The sequence below is a fragment of the Amblyomma maculatum genome, chromosome 10, assembly GCF_055883805.1.
Source record: "Amblyomma maculatum isolate TAMU_Amacu chromosome 10, ASM5588380v1, whole genome shotgun sequence".
NCBI classification, from domain to species: domain Eukaryota; kingdom Metazoa; phylum Arthropoda; class Arachnida; order Ixodida; family Ixodidae; genus Amblyomma; species Amblyomma maculatum.
The window spans coordinates 28,377,053-28,395,518 of NC_139353.1; the positions used below are offsets into that span (position 1 = coordinate 28,377,053).

General features: G+C 44.7%; 1 protein-coding gene across 3 annotated transcripts in view; it reads right to left on the reverse strand.

Annotated features, from left to right (window-relative positions):
- Window positions 1-502: 502 nt before the first annotated feature.
- Window positions 503-18,466, reverse strand: part of LOC146175983 (kelch domain-containing protein 3-like) — an 82,721-nt gene continuing 64,757 nt past the window's right edge. For all 3 annotated transcript variants that reach the window (XM_084582341.1, XM_084582342.1, XM_084582343.1), the window contains 5 exons: window positions 18,324-18,410; window positions 15,622-15,730; window positions 14,379-14,476; window positions 13,292-13,370; window positions 503-6,495 (listed from right to left, as the gene is read on the reverse strand). In XM_084582341.1, coding sequence (XP_084438467.1) covers window positions 6,432-6,495; window positions 13,292-13,370; window positions 14,379-14,476; window positions 15,622-15,730; window positions 18,324-18,410 — 437 coding nt within the window. In that variant the 3' untranslated portion in view covers window positions 503-6,431. The remainder of the gene's footprint in view (window positions 6,496-13,291; window positions 13,371-14,378; window positions 14,477-15,621; window positions 15,731-18,323; window positions 18,411-18,466) is intronic.

Below are 18,466 nucleotides of genomic sequence, written 5' to 3' on the forward strand. Positions count from 1 at the left end.
AGTAAGCTCCCTCATTGGTAGCAGCCAAGACCTTTGGAGGCCTTTCAACACTCTAGTGAATATGAATACATATCGGGCTTACAGGCTTTACCCTCCAAAACATCTAGCAAAAATCCTCGACAATCAAGCAAATGTTTGATATACACAAAACAAAACGCAAATACCGACCCAGCCATCCACATCTTCCCATAAGTGTGCCACTCTTCAGTTCCAACAACATTAACACACGCACATCAATGAATGCCAGGGTAGATGAGAACAGTTGTTACAGTGTCCCCCATATAAGGCCATGAATCACTAGTTAGACCTTTCGAGTGTAAATAGCTTTCGCAAGCAAGAGAAACCAAAACAGGCTCAAACGCTACTCATCTTGATAATATATATTACATCAGAAGTGATTCAGTAGCCCAAGCCATCATAAATATGTTACACACATGCAGTAGTCATCAAGGCCACAGAAATGGAGTACATTCGAGTGACAGTTCCATTTAGAGCGGAAGCAAAAAAAAAAAAAAAAGAGAGAAGCACAACAATATACTGATGTGCACCGAAAGTACTCTCAGAGGGCTAATTTCTGACTAAAGTGGCCAGAATAATTCCGCTCGCCATTGGAGTTCATTGGATAGTACAAGGCTTCAACCTTGAATGCAGATACGAGCAGCCACAATATGAAACAAAGTGCGAACACATGCAGAAAAAAATAAAATCCTCACACTTCAAGCCCATCAAAAACAGAAAGCAATGTCTCCGACTTGGTCGGTACTTTTAAAAATTGCGCTTCGCAACTCATGTTGTAACGAGGTGTTCGACACTTCCCTCACTGCATGCCTTCAAACACCTCACTGTGCATCTACGATTTTCAAAACATCAAGTATTGCACTGAAAGACACTGAAGAAAATGCAGAAAGCAATTGTGCAACCCAACTGTAGGTAGCAGTCTCACTAAACAATTTCCCGAAAAAATGATGGATGCTTCCATATACAAACACCGAGGCTGCACAGAAACTATCAACACGAGAGATGAGATATTCACTAAAGTGGTTCAATGATAACACAACTCTTCAATCATTCTACAAGACACGAGGAATGACAACACGCCGAAAACATCCACATAAAACAAAACGCTGTACGCTTCCCACCCCGCTCACACGGCATCAATTTCAAAACGGGCTTAGCACAAACACCACAGACAAAGGAAGCCGCTAACGGCTCTTGCCATCGGAATACATCAAAACAGCCCGAACTGAAGTTGCAGTGATAGTGATACGGCGAAGACCTCGGGAATATGCCAAAGACTAGTACACCAAACCCTGTCCATAACTGTGCATGATAACCGCCATGTCCAAATTATACGACTCTATCCTTACTTTCCCTGAAAATTCCTCCTTGAGTGAACAAAGCTTAGGACGAGGATAATAAATGCATTGCACTGACCAGCTGCATACATGCTAAACAAGTAGCCGCAGCAGAGCCAAAATCATCTAAACCTCTACTGTTGCAAGCAGCGAGGCATCAAGTACCACGAATCGAGGGTACCATCAGTGTCGCAACAGTACCATGTCACGAATTGTCATTTACTAATGCACTATTTCGTGTGCCCAGTTTACGTCAATGCAAGCTTGCAAACAGCAATAAACCAACCCTAACTCATAAACAATAAACGTAAGCTGCACAGACACAAGAAGGCATCTCGAGTGTGCTTTGTGCTCTATATGATAAAAAAAAAAAAAGTGTCCTTCTTGAGTAAGTATCCTCAAGCACGAAAAAAAAACGCAACCTTGGGCTAGGTAGGGCCCTAGTTTCAAGCTGAAAAGAAGGTTGGGATCATTAGGTTTAGCGGTTGTGTGTGAACTCGAGGTTAACGGAGCAGGATCAATGTTTCCCCACAGTTGGTACTATATGAGACTTCCATAGTGCGACCTTCAAACCCCGTGAGCAATAAAAACTTGCTCGCCAATGAGATATGAAGAGTCGCGTCACAGATCCAACCCAATATTACACTTGTGCATACGTCAAATTCTACACCCCCTACACAAGATCAGGGTACAACTCTGCGTGCATCATTCAACAAGCAATCTGCCTCCCTTTTCCCTAAGAAACACTTCAATGCTGTATGCCAGCTGCATTTCCTTTTATTTTTTTATCACGCCACATCTTTTACGGGCCGCTGTCCAGGTACTGCGCTGCGTTTACAACCTAACACAGAAACCAGACACTGATAGCGCTATTTGCAGCCTTGACAAAATATAAAAGTCAAGTAAATCGCACAAAGTGCCCACCCATGATAGACTGGTAAAAAGGGAAAAAAAGGAGAAAAAAAAGGTCAGGCCAACCAAGTACAAGGTGTGTCGAAACACATCCAAACATGCGGAAGAACCACGCTGACCAAAAAACAAATGCTGATAAATGATGCCACTCATTCAACACCAATCATTTTTTTTTTTTCTGGAAAGTATCTTTCAACACACTTGCTTCAATGCATCGAAACAAAATAAACAACATGTCATGAAGTCAAAGCCTAGGAATTGCCAAACAAACTGGAAAGCTAAAGCAGCAACACGGCCCTCAACTTTGTGTAATGGCGTCATTGCTTCAATGCAACGGTCAGAAGTGTAGTCTAGTGAAGAGATGTCGAGCAATGTCTCTCACTCTTAACAAAATCTGCCTAAATGACACAGTGGAGACATTGTTGCTGTCAATGGCTAACGAGTGATCACAGCTCCCTAACTGGACTTTGTTTCTACCAAGAAGTGGGAATCAGTTCAGTTGATTCCAAAATTACTGGGACAGATAGTAGCATTCTTTTTACCTCCACTTGTTTAAGATGAAGCCCAGATAGCAAAACAACTGAAAGCCCTTTGCCGAGAACTTGGGATTCGGCGTAGCGGAATCGATCAGAGCTCAGCAAGGAACCAAAAATACATGAAGAATGAATTCAGCTGATAAGTGAAGTAACTACGGCCAAAAAGGTTGCCAGAAAACAGCTGGCGAAGATAACTATCTTCACCACAAAGGCTGTGCTGTAACCTTGCCTAGCACAGAAATTTCAGCTGCTTCACAAACATACATTTCTGACCGCAAGTATCAATATAAGCCACATTCCCTAACAACAACATTATAGAAGTGCAAGTAAAGAAAAAAAATTCATCCTTAATGTTTCTGCAATAGGCTATATCATTCCAAACGGCTGAAACATAAGCTTTAGATGCGCAAGATGATAGGAAGCATGTTTGCTTGATGGAGCGGAGTTCATCGAATAGCATCACGCAGATTCGGAGCGTGACGAACAAGATGACCAGTAAGCAAATCAGTTGCTATCAACTTGCAGTCTTTTGGTGCTGATAACAGCTGCTGATAAGGTTTGTAAAATGAACCAGCTTTTGGCACATCTGTAACTTTTCGAGGTCAGAGCGCACTTAGAAAAACGATGCCCCACATTCAAATCTATGCTCGTTAGATGCCGCAGCGACGATTAAGCACAACCGACTGCTTGGAAAATGTCTGGCTGACAGCAAAAGAACAGTTTCCTATTCAGTGAGCTAATCGCCAAAACAAACCACACCGCAAACTACTTGGCACTAATCAAGAAACAATATTTGGGCACTGATTAAGCATCTAAGAGATGCAGTCACGTGCAGAGCACGCTGTACCGGCCAGCTCTCCTTTTCATTGCAATGCATGGCCTAATAATGTCCTCACAGCAGCGCCCACAGACACGCACAAATTTACTGAAAATCCCATGCATGTTAATCTATGAAGAAAGTTCGCAGACTGTTAGTGAATGCTAACAAAACATAACTCCCAAGCACTTCCATTTACGCAAATCCTACTCAGTCCCTGGGCAATAATATATATCCATGAAAGTGTCTCAAAGCCACACACTTTTTGATTGGTTGAGAGACTGATCGCAGTATCCTCCAAAACTCATGGCCAACGCCGACTGAACAGATGCGTTAGCCCCTTACCGAGGTTCTCAGAGAAAACTGCGAAGTGAAAACGTCGACACCATACGTCACGCACAAATCAAAGCCTTGCGTCACTTGTGCCTGCTTTTTGGAGCACGAAGCCGAACGTCAAGCTATCTTTTGCCACCAGGGGTGCACAAGTGCTCACTTAACATTCCCAATTTGCATAGCGTTTAGCACCACATTCGTTACAGCCCACAAATTCCACATGGCAACCTTTCCCGCACGCATTACTCGGAGCACTACATGAAATTTTAGCAGCCTTCATAATATTAACAGCACTTACAGAAGAGAAGATGAAAAGTGACCCAACTTTACCCATGATGCATTTGCATCATGGGTAAAGTTGGGTCACTTTTTGGGTCAAACTAGCTAATGTTGCCAACCGTAATACCCATGATGCATTTGCATCATGGGTATTACGGTTGGCAACATTAGCTAGTTTGACCCAGTAATCCCTATCTGTACCTTTGTTGTCCAATGATTAAGTCACAGATCAAGCCGATACGAGGTCAAGCCAGCTGACGCCAGGCCCCCCGAGCTGATGCTGCCAATCGTGATTTTACAGAGCAAGCTTGTCTGTCACACCTCCGTCACACCACTGTCACATCACTGTTAAGCATTAATTTAAGAGCATTAGCTTTTCTTAGCTCTTTCTTCGCTTTTTAAACTGTCAGAATGCAGGTTATCTGGTGGACTAGTAGTAGTGGCTAGCCCAGTAAACTTTGCACCATGACACTGTGCCAGCATCACAAGGCAGTCACTGCTAGCTTGAAATTAAGAAAATCAGCAAAAACAAGTTTATAAAAAAGAATTTGATTTCACAACACGCGGCTATGCACTGTTAATTGTTCTGTGAGCTTGAAACAGAACATATTAGGACTGCCTGAGCAAGTTAACCTTGTTCTGGACTTCTTGGCGCAAAAGATGGCGCCACACATGCAGGCATAGTCGTCTACCACTGGGGAAGCAACGACGGAAGCACTCCTCAGCTCAACCTTGGTCAGTATGGCAGCGGAGTCTCTCAACTACACACAAACATGAAGCAGGCTTGAACATGGAAGAGCGACAATTCCATGTTAGCGATACACTTTTATTGAAGCTTCAGAAACTTCTTGATAGTATCTTTCCACTGCACTCTACTCATGAGTAACCGTGACCAGTCCTAAGAGAGGCAACTCCACATGCAAGCTGCATTCCAATCTATCTGCAGCAAATTTTGCAACCTGTACAGCCATTATACACAATCAGCTCACAAAGATATGTACATGGCAGGTCGACCTGTCACCTTAAAAGTACTCTTCGCAGAGCGCGCCTGGATGCAACGCAATAAGCGTGTAATACCATCCAGTATCCAGCACAGGATAGAGCAAGCCACGATAACGGCTGGAACGAGTAGTGCCACAGGTGACCAAGGAGCAATGTAATCGGAAACTCATTTTTTCATGCCCTCGACCGCTAGCCATAGTTGCTCTTCTCATCAATCGGTGTGCAGTCAGCTCTGAAAGCCGGTAGCCAGACTATATGACCAGAGGCACTCAAAAACGGGCCTATAGACAGCGGTCCTTGTATGTGTTGTGCGGGCATAATTCGTCCTGACCCTTATGCACACTTGCATTCCATCTTGAAACACTGTTTGAACCGAGAGTAAGCTGACCCACAAGCAATGTAGTCAAACTATAGAGCTGCACAAGTGGCACAATGCGGGCATGGGCCACAGGCAACTCTTCTTTCTCTCTCCCTAGGATCTTCGCCCTTTTCAAGGACAGTCAAATTATTTACAAGACATGCAAAACCTTTCATGCAGACAAAGGTGGACAGTGAACGGAACTCTGAACAATCAAGGCAAACTCTACCCTTGAGCTTCTCTGCCTCCAAGAGGGAAACAAAACAAAACAAAAAAAATAATAATAATAGCTTATGTACAGAAGACCAAGGTTATCATTTCATTTTTATAGTGCTTTTTTTTCAACCTTGTCTTCAAAACAACAAAACAAAATAAAATAAAAGTACTAACATGCTTCTCCGGTGCTACTACAACAAGTAAACAAGCGGAACACAATTTCCACGAAATTCTTCTGCGGAAAGCAACCGAGCTGCACAACGGGCAGAGAGGCAACAATTGCCAGCAATCGCTGCTTTCACAACCAAACTCGGCGAAACGCTGATTACAACAGGCTGCCCCCTTTTCCTTTTTTCTTTTTCTCTGGTACGAAGGGGACTGCGCCTACTATGTGTGTTTCATCCCTGCAAGAAACTATGTGCTCCGACCGCAGCCTTGCCTCTTGACTCGCATCTTTCCGGGAAGGCGGAAACCACAGTTCTCTCTCTCCTCTTAGGCCTGACGATCGCCAGATGAGGAGGGCTTGGCGAATGTCACCGTCACTACTGTATGTACACTGAGCCACCTTTCTCACCGGTGGCTACCCGCTGGTCAAAAGCCTTTAGCCCAGGTTGCAACGGCTTTCAGCCCGTCATCTGCGACGGGCGCGAGATGCTGTTGTTTGTCGTCATGGCACTGATCTCCCACCTGCAGAAACAAACAAAAAACAGGGTCTATCAAGCTGTTTCCAAATTCCACGAGTTTCCCAGGTTTTTCCTCAGTGTATTTGTAAACTTCCCTGAGTGACACAGTACTAGGTTTTATGCTGAAACGAACTAACACAATGCCGCCTGATGCTATCATGCTTCAGTAAGCATGTTAAAAAATACAAACAATATCATTTGTTTTTAACGGTAAGGGTAGTGTTTATTTCATTTAAGAAACAAAACAAAATGCAGACATTAGTAAATTGCAAAACAAAGGGACTATTATTTAGGAAAAATGCTATCGAACATTTTCAAATACAGTAGCCAACCTATTATTCGGACTCCAATAATTCGGAGTTGCGAGATATTTCAGTCTTTATTCAGGAACTGTAACACGCCCCATAGGAGCGTGTACATTCCGTGAACGATCTTTCAGACACTAAGGTGTCCAAAAGTGTGATTTTCCGTTTCATCTTGTGGTATTCAATGCCCTTAGCCATGAAAACTGAACGTTATTCGCACAGCGCATGCATTCATTCGCAGCATGAGCATGACCTGCAGCTGCGTCACAGTATGACAGGAAATGGCATGGATATGACAAAACCATGATTCTTCGAGATATTCTAACTGGAGTGTTATAATGGTTAGAGCTTAGCACTCTGGCATGATCCGCTATTGCAGGACACCGCTGCGGATGCAGTGACTGCCTTGAGCGTGAGTTGCACGCTTCCCGGTGGCGCGCACGCCTGCCACGTTGGCACCAATCAGAGCGTGCACTCACTGGTGGCCGCGCCCTCGTATTGGATCATGCTAGCGAGGGCGCATGGGCGGCCCTCGGAAGATGATCATAGTAGCAGATCGCGCTACAACTCCTTTTTACTGACATGTAGACGAAACATGAAGAGCGGCGAAGTTGACCATTTGTAAAACAGTCTTTTTTTTCTTTTTGCGGAAGTGATTTTTTTCAAGTTCACAATAATGCGGGAAACTATATCCCCCTCTCCCAAAGCTACGCCGCCTGCATCGCGTGTGTGCACCAGTGGCGGAAGAAATGGACGCTTCCATCAAGGCGGTGCGCAGGGAGGAAGAGTTAATTTGGGACTTGCATTGCTCCCATTCAAAATCGGAAGCGTAAATAATTCTCGCAACATTTCCTGCCGCCTTATTGGAGCTGTCTACTGGGAAAAACAAAAAAACAAGGGGAGACGGTGGCTGTCGAACAGCCTATGTGTGATCCGTAGGAAGCACGAGCTCTGCCGCCGGCCAGAGCGCCGGGGAAGAGTCAGTTTTCAACAATGTTCAAAACTCGAAGCCCCGCCTTGTTGGGACAGTGCACTTGAGAGCACAACGCAGGAGGCCGGCAGTCGCTGAAAAGAGGACGCGTAACGCCGCATTGTATAACAGATGAAATACAAGTCCGTTTTTATTGCGAGTTCACTTACATTTAAATAGAACCACAACTGATTATCCCCTGATATAAGCCCAAATTCCCCAAGTTTTTCCAGAGTAACCAAATTCCCCGAGAATTCTAAGTTTTCCCGGTTTTCCCGACTGGTAGACACTCTGAAAAAGTCCCATCTGAGCCATAGAGCCACATAATGTGAATAAAAAAAAGTAAAAAAAGAAAGAGGCACCACTATTTGTTTTTTAGTTAGTTATATGGGGTTTTATGGCGCATAAGTAACTGCGGCTATCATGCGCCAAACACAAGGTTAGATGGTTTGTTATTTAAAAAGCCCAGAGCAATGGTATTCATATTTGGTTTAAAACATTGGCTTTCTTAAGAAACATACACACAAGAGAAAAAAATCGACGAATGCTTGTTCGCCTAAAAGCAATGCAGGATGAAATGGAATGTGTTCGTTATAAAATAAGGTAAAATATTTTTTCCTAAATTACTAAAATTGCAAGCATGAGATTAAAATGTGATTGACCGTGAGCTCATCACTGCACATTTCACACGCCGGTTTGCCTTTTTTTGTTAGGAGGAAATTACAGGTGATTGTGTATGTGTCCTATGTGCCATATGACATAAAATAACTTCGATAAAGCGTTCTTGACGTCAGCACGATTTCCATACTCCTACAAGGGGCTTCACAGAATTCAGCTTGTTTGCTTTGTCTTCCTAACCAGCCTGCCATCTAGCTCATAGTTCGCAATGCACTAACTTTGTGCAATCTGTGTGGTACGCTCATAAGTTTTATTTTCATGACTCTAGCTTGTGCAGAGCATGTGTCTGCTCTCTCATAACCGCTAACTGCAACATGAAAGAAGACCCAGCAAAGTTTTATATGTTTTTGTGACGTGACCTTTACTATGTTGTGTATTACAAGAGTTCACCAATACCACTTTACGATCATGAAACTTCTTCCGTCACTCTATGAGAGAGTTTGGTATGCTGCCCGGAGCAGCCACTCAGCGGCGCTGGCGTCAATTGAGGGGCATGCTTCTGCAGGCGGTCGAGTGGGCGGCCGTGGCATATTGTGGGATGGGGTTGTAGCCTTTTTGTTTTGTGGCGTTTTAACTGATGCAGCGTAAATGTATGTGAATGCGCTTGTTTTCGTAAAACCATTGCACTGTGAACAATGCCGCCAACTTGTTTGAAGGGCACGCTGCTATACGGCTATGGGAGCGCCAATAAAGAGGCGCCGCTTTCCTGTCTCCCCTTTGATGCCAGACTTCAACTGAAGAAAAGATGCTCCATCCTAAGAAAAGAAAAGTTCGTGACCCCTGATTTGACTCTCCAAACGTTCGTGTTTGTAAAAAAAACATTTTGCCACCGTTACAACATCTGGTACAAGGTGTTCCTAATGAATGGAAAAGTTGAGACTATTAAAAGCTGCCAAATTTGAAGACTGCAGCTGTACCAAAAATGCAAAAAATTTCAATTCAAAGTGCTGCCATGGTATTTAACGATGACAAAGCCACGTCCTCAACCACCTCCAAAGTGACACCATGTTTCATTATTCCTGAAATGTCGTCCTGAATTTCCCACGCGGGCGAAAATAAAGGTCTTGACAGCGGCCATGAATGCTAAATGCCCAGCCAACGGAGGCAAAACATTGACAGCTTACATGCTTTGACTTGCCTTTGCATATTTTATAATATATTTCCGCCGAACGTTTCTTCACCTTTGGTTCACGGTCAAAATCTGCCAGCACACTGCTTCATCACTTTGCGACGCAAGATGAGACAGATTCCAGACTTATTCTGACCGATCGAAACCATACCTCACTTTTGCCCATATTGTTAGACATTATTGTAGCTGCTTATGCGACCTTGACAATTTTAAATTGACCAGGCCGAGAGTGGCAGACATTCAGTTCTTAAAACGGTCGCCAAGAACTTGTTGCGATCAGTGCCGTCAAATGTACCAACCAAATATAAGCCTGAGAAACCACCACACAGCAATCAGGCAATAGCGACAGGCAACAGCTGTACCGGCCAGCTGCCTTCTCGAACGTCAAATGGACTACGATTACGGGTCTGTAGAAAATGCAGGACCTCGGCTTCGGCTTCGTGCAAAGTAATAGACGCCAAAAGTAACAGCACGGGGCGCAGAAGCAGCAATTTCGGGTGCAGAAGCTGCATACACTGCCGCTGCTGCCGACCACTCGCAATCCCTCGATCAGTGGTGGCGCCTCTCGCGGCCTCTTTTGTCCGCAAACCACACTTCACCGTGACTGTTTCATGACCATTAAGAGTACCGAAGGACTCTGATCCTTCGCTCCACATCAGCGATTTAACCAAGTTTCTTTGACGGTGATTCACGCAGCCATAGTAATGCTGGAATGCGAAAATTTTATATTTGGCACAGGCAGCATATGGCCCAAAACGGAATCTGCTGCAAAAATGCAGCTGCTTTTTAGGCCATTGTATTCCTAACATGCTCGTTGCCACTTTCTTATTGTCGCTATTTTTTTAAAGCATTTATACAGGGGTGGAAGCAGGCTTGAGCATTTTGGAGCAGCTTTGGAGCAATGAAATGAAAGTTTTGGAGCACATTTCTAAGGTCAAGTGCCTTTGGTAATTGCAGCTTTCTTTTTTTGAAATGTAAAATCTCCAATCTGATTCCTTTTTATGCAGTTCAATGCACTTCCAACTTCGTCCTCATCTCTGGTAAGACAAACGAAAAATGCTTGTAAAGATATATACAGTATGATCTTGCTACAAGAGACATGGTTACAAGAGACACTCTGTTATAAGAGACACATGAAAATGGTCTGGTTGGTTTTCCTATGTTTGCCATGTCAACAGCATTGCATACAAGAGACACTCTGTTACTAAGGACAACTTCTGCAGGTCCCTAAAGTAATTTTTTCACTATTTAGAAGAGACACAATTAAACCAGGTGTGCTCATGCAATGCAGCTGACTCGCACGCACTCATATGTGTGGCAGTTTAGATTTCCTTATCTAAAATCTGCTTCATATCAGTGTCCTGTTTTGTTGCCTAATGTGAGAAACCAAGAAGGAGTGCCTCCTCTTGACTGGAAAGTCAAAATGTCCCTGTTGCTTCAGTCACACAGGAATGTGATGACAGTGGCTGAAACAATGGAGACATTTTCACTTCCCAGTCAGCAAGAGGCACTCCTTGGTTCCTGACATAGTATTGCAACAAAACAGGGCACTGATATAGAAAATAATTTAGATAAGAAAAACTGCCACACATACGAGTTGGTTAGAATTTTTTGTTACATGGGACCTTGGTTACAAGAAACATCTTTTTTGAGTCCCTTGGGTGTCTCTTGTAATGAGGTTTTACTGTAATATAACACAGGCCGACCTTAGCAAATTTTGAAACAGACTAGCAGCAAACGTAACACTTGCTGGTTCGCATCATAACTGAACATCTAGTCTGACCTAATGTGTTCAACTATTTTGAGTTGATAGATTCAAATGTCAAGTCTACCCCTTCGATGCGCTCTAGCAGCGATACTAATTTGGAGTTAAGATTAATGGGCATGAAATTTCCGCTCCATATACTGTGCATATCTATTTTATTTATTTACATTACACCTCAAAGCACCCAGACATTGTGTATTACATGATCCTTTTTGATCCTAAGCCTGGGCTGATAAATTCCTGAGCACACGGATATTTTGTCAGCCAAAAAGGCACCTTCAGGCCACAATAACGTGCCTTGACATGCTTGGCGCCAGTGCCGCTCCAGTGCTTTTTGCCTACCGTGAGACCGCAGACGACTGCAGCATGACCTCGATTGTCTTGTCCATTTGTATATATGGCGGATGTCTACAGGGGTGGAAGCAGGCTTGAGCATTTTGGAGAAGCTTTGGGATATAGATAGATGGCATTGAAGGGTAGCTTTTCCATCCTACACTTTTTTACTTCACTGCTTCCTGCCAATTGTTCCCCATTCCTTGCTTGAGCAATGCTGGGGCTCATTTTTAATATTTCGGCGCTAGGTCGCGTATGCCTTTCCAACACTCTTGAGAAGCTTCCTAGTGACCAACCCGTAACGCTTCAAGTATGGTTTTGTCTGCCGTAGGCCCGGCAAGCTTGTCACTGACAAAGAGGCTTGATGATGAAGTACCGGCTGGTTTTCACAGCAGAACCATTAGAATAACTCATGCAGTTTTTGTAGTCGGGCAAGTTTCCTTCCTAGTGGCTCACAGTAGTTTCCACTACCTGCTTCGCTTGCTGACATCGCTTCTCTCCTCCGGCGATTCAAAAGGCTGAGAGGAGGTGCGTCACATGCACAGCGCATTTTTTTTCCGCCATTATCTCCAATCGGCAGTGACTCATACTAAATTTACTTGCGAACAAATATTTATTATTCTCCATGTTTCCTTCCCTTACGAAAATTTCATTTGTATTAAGCCCAGTACAAGATGCATTATATCTTTGCCACTGGTGTAATGACACTGTTCCCGTGCTGTGCTTAGTTTGATGGCAGAACATCAGAACGGCCAGTTAAGAGCAGTTTTGGAGCAATATTGCATTTTGGAGCAGGATGGAGCAAGGAAAGCAGTTTGGAGCGGAATGGAGCAATTGGAGCAGCACTTCCACCCCTGCTTAGAGGAGGTCGTGGATTTTACCTACTTCCACTGCTCTCGGCACCTGTAAACTTAGTCACGTTACATGGTCTCATAACTTTACACACCTCAGAGATCCTAGAGTCACAAAGCCTTTGAAACATTCATGCATATTCTAAAATCTGTACTCAACTGCACATATGTGGCAGCACCATGACTGAAGGGAATAGCAGTACCATATTTGCACAGATATAACAAGCTTTTTTTTCCTTGGATCGTCCATTTCAGAAAGTATCTCGTGTTACATTCAGAAAAAAGTTTGAAATACAATGGCATTCTTTTTTTTTGGTGCTCAAGATAGCAAAAAAAAGAGCAAGTTTCAATACCAGGCTCGTAAGCTGCTAGGAGAAGCCAGCTCTAAGACAGCACTGGAGCCAAGAGGAGTAAAAGAGAGGGTGGCTACGAGTGTGGAAAGAAGGTGGTGCGGTCCATTGAGAAAGAGGAGAGAGAAAGCACTAAGACAGCTGAGTGGGGCAAGCAAAAAAGACAAAAATACTTTACATGCCATCTCAATTTTTTTCCCCGGTCTCAGGGGTGGGGTGTTCATTTTTTGTCAGGTCTCAAAAACTTTCCCCTTGCATAATAATCCCAGTTGCAATATAAACACGCAGATATGGTACGCACCATATTGATATTCATGTAAACACGAATACAGCATGTACCTTATCAAAGCCACACGTGTGGCATACTACCACCATTAACCTGTGGTGGTTCACCCTAGTCACAAAATGTGTCCACTCACCTGATGTCCTGAGGCAAATGACTGATGTCCATGCGTGCATCTATGACGGCCAGGAGGCAGAGGGTCTTCAACGTGGGCGCTGAGGGAGAGCAGAGACGAGGGCAAAGGTGAGGAATATCGCCCAAGTTAAGATAAAAAGTGGGCAGGAAAGGACAGCACAGCTCAAATTCAATCACAGGAAATAAAACAAAGTCACATTTTGGAGACTCCAACAAAAGACCCCACAATCCTACTCCATTTTGAGAGGGCAGACTGCCAACTTTTTCCCCACACCAGAGCCCAGAGCTAGGTCAAGGTTCACAAGAGGTCGAAGAACTAGAACAGACTGCCCCCCCGCGGTAAACAGCAACAGATGAGCATTTGCACTCTGCCTTTATTCAAATCGCTGAGATTGCTGTCTTTGGACTCTATCTACTAAAAAATGCAGCAATGCTAGTGTATAATATTTGAATATCTAACGACCACTAGACCTCTTCCGATTTCCCAGCAGAACCACAAGAGCTGCAACCCTTTTCAATTCTAACCTCCTACTATGCCACAATACTTATGGGCGAAATCGAATTGAATGGTGCCCTAGTTTGGAATGGCATTCCTAATGATTTGAAGATTAAAAGTAATTTTGTGCCTGCACTTCTCTTACACCAGTGGAAAAACTATGCAAATTGCTTTCTTCCCGTTACCTATAGTAGTTTATGAATCGTTGTTTCCTTCGCGTATATTGTGTTATAATCTGTATTAGACCTAATACTAGCCCTCTGGCTACGTGTTCAAACAATTAGAGTATTTTTGCATTGCATACATAACCAAAAAAAAAGGAAACCATCCAAACAAAGTGCCTGTCAAGCTATTAACTATTTTTTTTCCTTTTTTGGTAAAACAAACATTTTTGTGCTCGAAGAATGTGCCAATTTCCATTTCTCTCCCCAGCAAGCAATGGGACAACATTAGATTTCGTTTGTTCAGTCTATAACAGCCCAGCCCTGAATGCCATACGCGCACTCTCAGCAGCTGTCTGTATACACTGCATTTTGTGACCCCTACGGACATTACATGAAACTGGTGCACCCAGCAGGCTGCTCAACCTTACCAAAATCGAGCACGTGTAGATCGGAGTGATCCATGAGCGTCACATCGTTGGGATCGAACTCGTCCATCCGCTGACGGACCACTTGGTTGGGTGTGGGACTGGCAAAAGCAAGCAGATAAGGGCAAAATTTAAAGGGCTTCGCGCAAGCTCAACTTGGTATTACAAATGATTTGGAAAAACTTGAAAGGAATGGAGAGGTTTGAAAAAAATTACAGGACTGCAGCGGAAACAAAAAAGAGGGCACGAAGTCACCAAAGAAGGATTCACTCAAAGTTTGGTTTATGAGGTTTATGTCCCAAAGCGACTTAGGCTACGAAAGACGCCATAGTGGAGGGCTCCGGAAATTTCGGCCAGCTGAGGTTCTCCAACATGCACTGACATTGCACAGCCCACGGACACCTGGCTTTTCACCACCATCGAAAAGCGGCCGCCGCGGCTGGGATCCGCTCCCGCATCCTTGGGCACAGCAGTCGAGTACCCCAACCACTGCGCCATTGCGGTGGGTTTTGATAGAAATTTATCAGTAAAGCAACTCAGTGGCTAATCCAGCCTACTGCCTCGGTTTACAGGTTTAATCAGCACGAAGCTGGACAACTGCCATACCATATCTGCACTCGTACGCCAAAATCCTAATAAATGTCATTAAGCCACCTGTCCCCCTCTCCACCCCTTGAAGTTAATCCACACTACTCTGCTATGGGATGCCTCAATAAGCGGATGAGGCAACGACACAATGAAATCCATTGTTTCTGTTTATCTTGTTCACATCCTCTCATTTGCACACAGCCTTCGTGAGCAAAGCAGCTGTGCCCCTCTTAGCAGTTCCAACCACGCAATGCTCAACTGTACAGCTAAAGCAACAGTCAACGGTGCGGCTCACAGCGGCGCAATGAGCCCTGCCCAGTGGAAACCTTAACAGCGGCTTAAAGTACCAGGGCAAGAAACACTTTCCTCCCCTCACAACGTACCAGGTGGCCAGACGCAGAGTCATGATGCCAAATTAGGCAGAGCGACATGGTTACATACTCTCCACCCCTGTAGGTTTTCCTTGACTGACAAGATAAGCTGTCATGCAGTCCTGGAAGCTTAGCAAAAGAGCCGGTGTTCACCCCACTAGTAACATTAGGTGGCAATAGCCGCATTCCTCATAAGGGCAGTGGCATGCAAAAGAAAAAAGAATTCCCAGTATTTCAAGAACTTTCAGCAGAGTCATCGACCAAAAACTGAGCGAGATGCACCATACCTTGTGCCACCAAAGAGGAACAGCCGGTCGCCGACCATGCAGCAGCACTGGCGCCTTCTGGCGCATGGTCCCTCTCGCTGAATCTTCACCTGGCTCCAGCAAGAGTTTTCTGCACAGAGAATTCAATGGATCAGCAAGATGGCATGAATACACAACGTGCCAACTCTGGTAGCGATTCAACCACAGCCTCAAGCACGCCTATACACTCCACTTCACAAGCTGCTTACAGCACTGCGAGAGGCAAGGGTGTCACGGATCAAGTAACTTGACTCGCACAACACGATTGCCTTCCTACCAAATTCTTGCAGCGAGGTAGACAGGCGCATAGGAACAATGGGCTAATATAAAAATGAAGTCCTAATCAAATCAGCATTGGTGTAGGTCACTTAATATCATCCATTGGCCTCAGTGAGCCAGCACCTCTGCAGAAGGTGACGGTCGTGGCAGTAATTATCGTGGCCAATAAGGACTTTGCTGGCAATGACAAAACGGCCACGCAACATCACAACTTTACACTGAGTCTGAGTATTAATGATTAAGCAAGATGGTTGGCACTGAAATCTGGCCTCCCCTAAGAAATGCACTCAACCCTCAATCGTCGTGGGAAAAAAAGTACTATACTCTGTGACAAGCTTTCTTGGCAATGAAGGGGAAGCCGCAGGACTCAGGCACCTGTAACTGCACCATTCCACCGATAGCTCAACGGCATGATGGCTCGCCTTGCCGCCTGGCACTGCTCTCGCCATGGAGGCTTCGTTCTACTGATGATACAGCTAGCACCATCTATGAAAGCATCTACAAACAAGAGATGTGCCTAACAAATTTCTTCTAATCAGGAAGGCAGTTTCTTACTTTACTTATTTGGCACCTGTGTTAGTTAATATACATTAAATAATCAGCCCTGCTACACCATTCAACAAAAGTTGCAGCACGCCTGGGATCCGGTTCAGAAATACTCTCCAGCAAGATTTTTTTTTTTTCGCCTGTTTTGCAGAAGCCAAGTTATCTGCAGTCACAAATTTCAGTCTCGGCCATCTTCACACATTTCTCTCTCTCTCTCTAATCTCGTCACTTTTCGTGTGCTCCAAGGCCGCTGCTCTTCCCTGCCCCCATCATCATTGGGCTTCTAACAGAAGAGGTAGAGAACGCACCGGCGCGGCATAACTGACTGGACGTGGCAGCTGTGCGATGCTTCAAAGAATCTGACCAACAGCATTTTCTCAACCGCTATACGTAGATGCGCAACATCGAGGAGGGAACGAGTTCACTAAAACTGGCGGAAAAGGCTTGCGAACAATCAAGCAGAATTGTGGGTTCTCTGCAGCATTTAAAGGTGAATTACTTCTTTCAGATGACTCAAATGTCCCTGATAATGCCATCTACTGTAAACTTTCGAGCCAGACAGACTCTCAGCACCCCACGCAAGTCGAAATCGCCAGCAAAATTTGGTGAGAGGGAAGACGGGGCGGGAGGGCTATTGCATAGGTGGGGGTGCTTGCTCGGAATTTTACAGTATAGTGATTTAGTGAGCTTATGAGTAGCACTTGCACGATATTTCAGACTTGACTCGGGAGCAGTCACACGCCCCATAGGAACATGTACGTTTTCACAATCAATATTTTGAACTCAAAAGTTACTTTTCGGACCAAAATTGGCGCCAGCAATACTGTGGAGATTGTTTCTCGGCCAAACGCTTTTGTTTTTTCAGCCACATCACGAATTTGTGCAACCATGAAAGGCGCCACCTTGAATTTAAATAGCACGAACTAGCGTGGCTCTTTGTTCATCGTTGCCATTTGAGGCACTGGCAATAATTGCACGCTCTTCATTGTCATTGCAGTGGTCTGCGAAGAGCACATAATATTACTGAAAATGGAAAGCGAGCATCGTCCGCTGCAGCTTCAACGCCGCCGCCTGTAAAAAAAAGCGGAAGGGGGGAGGGGTGCATTCAAGCAGGTTCTCGTACTACTCCCTTTTTTCCCGTGAGCTCCATCTCACAGTCATCCACGGCACGAGTATGACCTGCAGCTGCGTCACAGTCGAAAGCATGGCTGTTGCATGCATGGCATGTCGCATTGGTGGCCGCGCCCACCATATCTGATCACGCTAACGCATGCTCACAGGCGGCATGTGAAAGCAGACCACAGTAGCGGATGGTACTATGCTGTAACTCTCTTATTACAGACACATAAACGACACATGGGGAGTGGCGAAGTTCGTGATTTCTAAAGCTGGCTTTTCGCCGAAAAGTGATCTTTTTTTTACAGATTTCTCGAACTGTTCGATTATTCAAACCATTTCCAGGGTCCCGCTGAGTCTGAAATATTGGTCGGCGACAGTATGCTGCACTTCAGAACAGCTTAAAAAAAACTAGAAGTGGGTGGTTATTGCAGCATGTAGGAAATAGGTTGCAGGTTTCGGACACATGCTTCCCACTTCAGTGCCAGAAAATGTTGGGTATAGTACAAGGAGCCAAAATTTCATCCGGTTGATAGCAGTGCCCAGTAGTTTCTCCATCCGCCCACAGGAGGAGACATGATTAGTAAAGCCCTCAAGTTTGAGTTTGAAGGAATGCCTCTCTTCCTTTTTTTCTTCAGTGCAAGTCAGCGGTGTGCAGGGAATCGCCTTGCGCCACCCACTGTTTCAAGGCACACAGGACATCAGAGTAAAAGGCATGATTATAAAGCAAGGAATTGACTCACCAGGATCATACTTGTGCATATCTCCGAAGTGTGTCAGCAGCAGCCCATTGTAGCCGCCGAAGATATACAGCTCTCCGTTGTACACGACTGCACGCAAGGGAACAACGGTGCTAAAAACATGTGCATACGAAATTTGAGAGCCA